General features: G+C 43.3%; 1 protein-coding gene across 1 annotated transcript; it reads right to left on the reverse strand.

Moving 5' to 3' along the window:
- Positions 1 to 1,039: 1,039 nt before the first annotated feature.
- On the reverse strand, positions 1,040 to 7,151 carry LOC136054446 (CWF19-like protein 1). Its single transcript, XM_065745714.1, is given in 8 exon segments — positions 1,040 to 1,156; positions 1,243 to 1,383; positions 2,137 to 2,221; positions 2,943 to 3,061; positions 5,596 to 5,723; positions 5,726 to 5,809; positions 6,554 to 6,655; positions 7,127 to 7,151. Coding segments are annotated over 8 exon segments (801 nt in total).
- Positions 7,152 to 7,443: the final 292 nt, after the last annotated feature.

The raw sequence follows: 7,443 nt of genomic DNA on the forward strand, positions 1-7,443 counted from the left end.
CCAATTTACTGGAAGAACATTGTTTTCAGGAACATAGTGCTTACAGCTCAGTAGTAAAAAAGCACCAGTTAATTTAAACAAACACATCAACATGAGGTGAAACTACCACATATGTATAAACAAGGACTGATGCTGTCAAATACACATGCTAGTTCTGGCCTATTTATCACACTGAAAACATGTGATTCCACACCTAAATCGCAATACCTGATCTGACTCTTAATATAAACTGACGGCATTGATAAGCTAGGCCTTTTATTAGGGTCAAACACCACATTTACAGCTGCAGGCTTTGCACAAGAACAGAAAAGCAGCTTTACAAATGCAGGATGAGATAAGGCTCTGCCAAGGACCACAGGAAACCAAAGGTCCAAGTCTGGGGTTTGTATCTGAGCAAAACAGTGAGAGGACAGGACAGGAAAGGATGAGAAGGAATGGCCACAAGTTGCGCCAGGGAAGATTGAGATTAGACCTGAGGAAACTTTTTTTTTCTGAAAGAGTGGTCAGGCACTGGAATGGCCTGCCTAGGGAGGTGGGTGAGGCACCATCCCTAGCGCTGTTCAAGAAGCGTTTAGATGAGGTGCTGAGGGATTTGATTTAGTAGTTCAGTGGGTAGGGATGGTGATAGGAGGATGGTTGGACTAGATGATCTCATAGGTCCTTTCCAACCTAATGTATCTTTGAGTCTAAGAGTCTCCCATAGTCTTCTGAAGTTTCTTACCAACAGAAGGAAATCATACTAGTGTATGCAAGAGTGCACATGTTAGTCCGCAGAACTGCCCGTTGTCAAGTTTAGAGGCCAGCCTGCTTCACAAGGTAAACAGCACTAGCTCAACTTCCTCAGATCTAGTTTATAAACTATAACTTTGACTTTTAATTAACTACTTACTGTCAAGTCTCTAGGAAACGTGCCTGTTCATTCCTCTGCATTCCCACACCACCTAGCACATTTTGAACGTGACATGAAGAGCTCAACAGCCTGAGATAAAATGGGATGGACCTCTAGTAAAGCTCTTTGGGTAAAAAAGCCTCCACATACTTAACGAGGTTTTTTGGCTTGCTTAGGCTGGGAGCTCCCTTTATCCTTCCCATCTGAGGGACGTTTCTTCCCTTGATGCTTGTTCAAATCAAAGAAAAACTGACGTGCTGTTTCTTCCTTGTTAGAAAACAAAAGCCAAAACCTTTTGTACCTGCATCCCAGAGAGACACAGAGCATACCCATGCAGCAGACTGCAGCAGTACCTCCGCACACCCAAGTACTTTAGTCTTCTGTGCCCCCTTCTGCAACTTTTGGTATGGATTTTCAGTAACATCCTGGGGCTGTTTTACCAGCTCTGTAGGGTCCATCAAGCTCATGGGAACAATGCTGAATGCATAGAGATACTGGAAGGAAAACAGATGGCTCAAACACAGAAAGCTTTTGCAATTACTGCAGCTCTGAAGAGGTCAGCTGTAAACTACCAACATTCTTTTCAGCAGTGTGTGGAGACAGGACAAGGGGGAATGGACAGAAACTGCAGCGCAGGAGGTTCCACACGAATGTGCGCAAGAACTTCTTTACGGTGAGGGTGAGGAGCACTGGCACAGGCTGCCCAGGGGGGATGTGGGGTCTCCTTCTCTGGAGATATTCAAGACCCACCTGGACGCCTACCTGTGTGACCTGGTGTAGGGAACTGCTTTGGCAGGGGGGTTGGACTCGATGATCTCCAGAGGTCCCTTCCAACCCCTATGATTCTATGATTCCATGAACATCCTTCTGTATCAATACTCCCTAACTTTTTTTAAAGGTTAAAAAAATAAGCAACCTACACCACCCCAAAAGTTATGTTAAGTGATTTGTGAGAGTTCCCCTGTCAACTGTTTCCTTCCTAAAGGAAGCCATGGGAAGAGAAAATTATCTAAAGCAGCTGAAGAAGAGGGAAGGATGGCAGCTTTCTGGCCATTTTCCTTTGCAGCTGTCTTCCAGCTAAATGCCATTAGACCTGTTATTAGACCATTAGATCTGACATGATGGGCAAATATTACTCAGCAGAGTCAGATCCCTCCACTTTGGCACGATTCATACTGACTAGCTTAATTTGGGCTTACTGCCACGTTATTTGTACTTAAGGAAAGAAGATTCAAGTATATAAATACCTTTTTCTTGCTTGTATTGCCGACTTCAGCAAGAGCAATAAACCTGGTCACATGCTGTGGGGTCTCCTGCAGCACTGAGTGATTTCTGTATGGAAGCAAAACTTGACTGTACTGGCGTATACTTGAAGGATAGTGGAAAAACCACATGACCTCCACAAAGGAACTCAAGACACTACATCAGTTACATGTAGACTTTCGTCAGAACAATAAGGTGGAACAAAAAGACTTCACAGATCTAACAACCAATAACCACGCAGACCAAAATGAGATCTCACAGCAAGCCAAACACACAGCTGAGAGGACATTTAACTAGACTGAAAACAACTTCCATTTTAATGTGTTTTTGCTACGATAAGAGTAATAATCTTTGGCACCATTCACAGGACAGCCTTAGTTCTCTTCAAAGGTTGTTCTGACACCTACATCATGTCAACAGTCACATTTTGTATACAAAGTTTTAACTGAAGACACAAAATTCTTCACTGTACAAGAGCTTTTCCACAATACACGTTCAGAGGTATCCCTGAAATTAGGCTGAACACTTCTGAAATGGAACTCAGAACAAGTGATTTGGCATCAGATTCACTTGGACATTCTAGGGTAAGTGTTATCAGGGACTGCAGAGTTTTTGAGGCAGCAGGAATTGTGATCAGAAGTGACATCTGAGAAACAATCTCAACTCTATTGGAAAAAGAGAGATTTAAAGGGGCCAGAAGACTTCATAAAATTACAGTTTTCCTCCTGCGTTCTCTAAAAATTGAACTCGTTGTTTCAAAATAAATGAGATTTCACAATGTCTTACAAACCTGTAAGGAAGTCTTTCATAATAGGCCTTCTCCAGCACAGCAAAGTGATACCTTGGCTTGACACTTGAAGCTAAATCAGATATTAATGCGGAACCACATTTCATGGTATCTATTTCTCCCTACAAAACATAAAACAAGTTTTATTTTGAAAACTCTGTCAGATTACAGTGAAAAAAATTTGCTTATACTGACCTGCTTGCTGGAAATGTTGAGTTTATAACTATGGCTGTTACCATTCCTCGAAGTACGTTAGTGAATACAGTTTGATTTCTTACCTCCAACCTAAGTCTACTCATTTGCATCATTTTCAGTACTCAAGGTTTGCATCCACTCATTTCACCAATACAAATTTGCCCTATTTTCCTTTTCTTGATCTTGTGAAGCTAGTACAGCATAAAGTGAGTTCTGGCAAAAAGCAATATAAGTCAAAATCATTAAGACACATTTTAACCTCATTCCCAGATGGCCAGAGCTTTAGTGTGTGAGTCAAGTGAACAGGAAAACACTAAAGTTTACCAGCAAAGCAAAATAAGACACAACCAAAAAGCAGGCTTAAAACTACTTTTATGCTGTCTGTTCTCCATTAGCCTTAGACTGAGAAGTAAAGGACAGAAAAGAAGAGGGGAAAAGAGATGTTCAGAAACTGACAATACCTGTTACCTACAAAGTATTACTTTTGGTAATTTTTTTTAAATAACTACTTCCAGGCACAAGAAAGAATAGAAAATCATTGTGAGTAGTGCTCCAGCAGGAGCAGGGAGGTGATCATCCCCCTGTACTCAGCTCTGGTACAGCCGCACCTCGAGTATTGTGTTCAGTTTTGGGCCCCTCACTACAAGAAGGACATTGAGGCCCTGGAGCATGTTCAGAGAAGGGCAACAAAACTGGGGAGGGGTCTGGAGCACAAGTCTTATGAGGAGCGGCTGAGGGAGCTGGGATTGTTTAGTCTGGAGAAGAGGAGGCTCAGAGGAGACCTTATTGCACTCTACCACTTCCTGAAGGGGGGTTGTGGTGAGGAGGGGGTGGGCCTCTTCTCCCTGATAAATAACGACAGGACGAGAGGGAATGGCCACAAGTTGCGCCGGGGAAGATTTAGATTAGACCTGAGGAAGCATTTTTTTTCTGAAAGAGTGGTCAGGCACTAGAATGGCCTGCCTAGGGAGGTGGGTGAGGCACCACCCCTAGCGCTGTTCAAGAAGCGTTTAGATGAGGTGCTAAGGGATTTGATTTAGTAGTTGGGTAGAGATAGTGATAGGAGGATGGTTGGACTAGATGATCTTATAGGTCCTTTCCAACCTTATGAACTTATGAACTTGCAGAAAAGTAAGGAGACAACTGCAGCCTCATGCTTCTTGTGCATCATAACTGTGCAACTGTTTTTGACTTTGCAGAGTCAGAATCCTCTTTATGCTCTTTCATATCTTCATCAATGACATTCACAGTGGGATCGAGCACACCTTCAGGAAGCTTGCAGGGGATACCAAGTGGTGTGTTGCAATTAACCTGCTTGAGGGAGGGGATGCCATCCAGGGAGACCTTGAACAGTGGGCCCAGGTGAACACACAGGTTCAAAAAAGCAAGGCTATACCAAGCCCCACTGTCAATACAAGCTAGGGGAGGAAAGGACAAAGCACAGCCCTGCCAAAAAGAACTTGGAAGCACTGATGGATAGCAGCTGGACATGAGCCAGCAGTGTGCCCTCACAGCCCAGAAAGCCAACAGTATCCTGGGCTGCATCAAAAGCAGGGTGAGGGAGGTGATCCTAGCCCTCTGCTCAGTGCTGTGAGACCTCACGTGGAGTAGTGCATCCAGATGGGGAGATCTCAGTACAGGACAGATGTGGACATGTTGGAGTGCAACCAGAGGAGGGTCACAAAAATCACCCAAGGGATGGAACACCTTTCATGCGAGGACAGGCTGAGAGAGCTGGGGCTGTTCAGCCTGGAGAAGAAAAAGCTCTGGGGAGACTGACAGTGGCCTTTCAGTCTCTAAAGTGGTGCTGTAAGAAAGAAAGGGACAGACTCTTTAAGCAGGCTCTGTTGTGATAGGACAAGATGAAACGGTTTCAAACTAAAAGAGAGGATTTTTAAACTGGATATAAGGCTTTTGTTTTTAAGTAAGAGTGGTGAAGCACTGGAACAGGTTGCTCAGTGAGGCAGAGGATGCCTTGTCCCTGGGGCAGGCTAGAAAGGGAGCTGAGTACCCAGATATAGCTATAGATGTCTCTGTTTACTGGAGGGGAGATGCACTAGATGACCTCTAGAGGTCTGTTTCAATTCAATTCTGTGATCCCAGTGGGGCCCAGTCTGTAGGACAAGGACTTCGCTGAAACAGAAACAACTCCAAATGAACAGTATCTCCAGGAGATACTCAGGCTTCATGGCCTGAGCTTAGCATGCTAGAACCTTCAGTTATTAAACATCAACTTTTCTACACAAATTGTTGTCATGTCCATGGAAAGAAAGCTCTTTTAGGAAACTATCCTACAAAGCCTTTACATGAGTAAATTAAAAAACAAACTGACAAAAACAAACAGACAAAAACAGACAAAAAAAAAAACAAACAAAAGCAATCAGGAGGGTTCTTCTGCAAGCAGAAATGCCACTGTAGGATATATCTGGAAATACATTTCTCCAGAAAACAGAAGACTTACTGTGCTGTTGGCATAAATCCCAACATCTTTGGGCCAAGGGGAAGTCAGCAATATATCTACACCCTTGAAGTTTGGGGTTGATAACAAAGACGTTTTTAATTCTGTCACATCCTTTGAGCTAAAGCTAAAGCAGGAGTTGGCTCATCCTGAGACTCGGTGCCACTCAGGTATGCAATCTGTAGTCCTGAAGTACCACTGAAAAGACCTCGACGGCCTGCATGAACACAAAAGCACACACCTGAGATTTAAAAGCTGCAAGTGATCTCATTTGTATCAGAAGCAGAGAGAGAGATTTAGAAGTCCTGCCTTACTTTGACTGAAACCCTTCTTACAGGCAGCTCGTTTTCTATGTTCATAAACTCTAGGAAAGACATTTTAGTGCAATGGCTCGGACCCTGTTGTTTTATCTCGAGTTTTCTCTCCTCACCACTACCTTGCTTCCCTACAGTCAATTGACAACAAAAGCTTGGTATGAAGACAAAGTAAAAAAGCCAATTGCAAGTTTCTTAGCAACTATTTTTGTCAGACAGCACTCTATAAAGAAATTTACCTTTCCTTTTAGTTTTGCTGCAGCTTCGCCACTTTTAACGATTATACTTCTTGTCTTTGCTACTCCAGTACAACCTCACAGCTCAGCACAGTTAGGCTTCATATAGGAAATCTTCACTGCACAAACAGAGGCACAGGACAGGAATATGTTCTCAATCAAAAGACACTTTCAACCGCTTTTTCTTTTGGGTAGCAAAATTTGGAGTGTGTTAGACAATGACAACAACAAAAAGGAACACTTGTATTTCACAGAGCAGATATATCAGCCCTTCAATGTGAAGTTAAATTCCAGTCTCAGTGCCAGAGTAAGAGATGCCACCTTAAAACTTCATGAAAAAAAAAGGAGGGGTGAGTCAAAGCACAAAGATGACAAAATGTTCTTGAAAGCAGCAGCATACAAGTACACTACCTAAGTAAGTGATGTTCTCAGCTAATTCGCAGCCAGTGACATCTGGAAAACAGTGCACGGTCTCTTGATTGTTAGCGCCAAGCACGAAGGTCGGAATTGGAGCTGAAGAAGAAACAACAGGTGATCAGTCTGGTATACGGTACATGAAGTGAAATTCATCTACACATACTAGGAATCAGAGCCATCCCAACACTGCTCCTCAGTGTGCCAAAGTCTGCTGATCTGATCCAAGTCTGATGCTGTCCCTGATTACTTTGTAAGGAAATCCTTTAGCTAAGAAGACATTAATTCAAGCCAAATCTTACACATCTCAAAAACTCAATTTCTGGAGGCAGGAAGAAACTCTGTGCATTTACCCTTCCCCTTTTGAAGGCAGAATTTGACAAAGAAAGAAGTGTTCAAGACTAGTGAAGGAGCTTTTGCAGAGGGGGAAAGTTCTCTCTTGTGGGTGGATCTGAAGAGTATCATGATCTACAACAATCTAGCTTGAGGCCTGTAGCTAGAAGTGTTTCTTAGGGGTCAGTAGTGTGTATGGGAACTGCTGAATCACGGCCTGAACCACTGATTGGTCACCTGAGGTGAGCACAGAGTCAGCCATGGGGGCACAGGTGAAGGTGATATACCTGTGTGAGTGGAAGGGGTGGAGCCTGGTTCCAACTCTCCCAAACCCCATTTAAGGGCTGACCACCACCAGGGAAGGATCTCTTCTTGGAGATCCCTCCCATGTGGAGTCCCCTGCAAGCCTTGTCATCATAAAGGTGAGCTATCATCTCTTTTGTATTATCTGTATACTGTTTATATAGAACTACTTAAAATATACCATCCTCTATACTATCTCCTTGTGAAGTACCATCATTGGGAGTTATTTACCTTACACAGTGGTTCCCATC

This window comes from Cyrtonyx montezumae, unplaced genomic scaffold, assembly GCF_038088225.1.
Source record: "Cyrtonyx montezumae isolate F1298 unplaced genomic scaffold, pur_monq_1.0 scaffold_37, whole genome shotgun sequence".
NCBI classification, from domain to species: domain Eukaryota; kingdom Metazoa; phylum Chordata; class Aves; order Galliformes; family Odontophoridae; genus Cyrtonyx; species Cyrtonyx montezumae.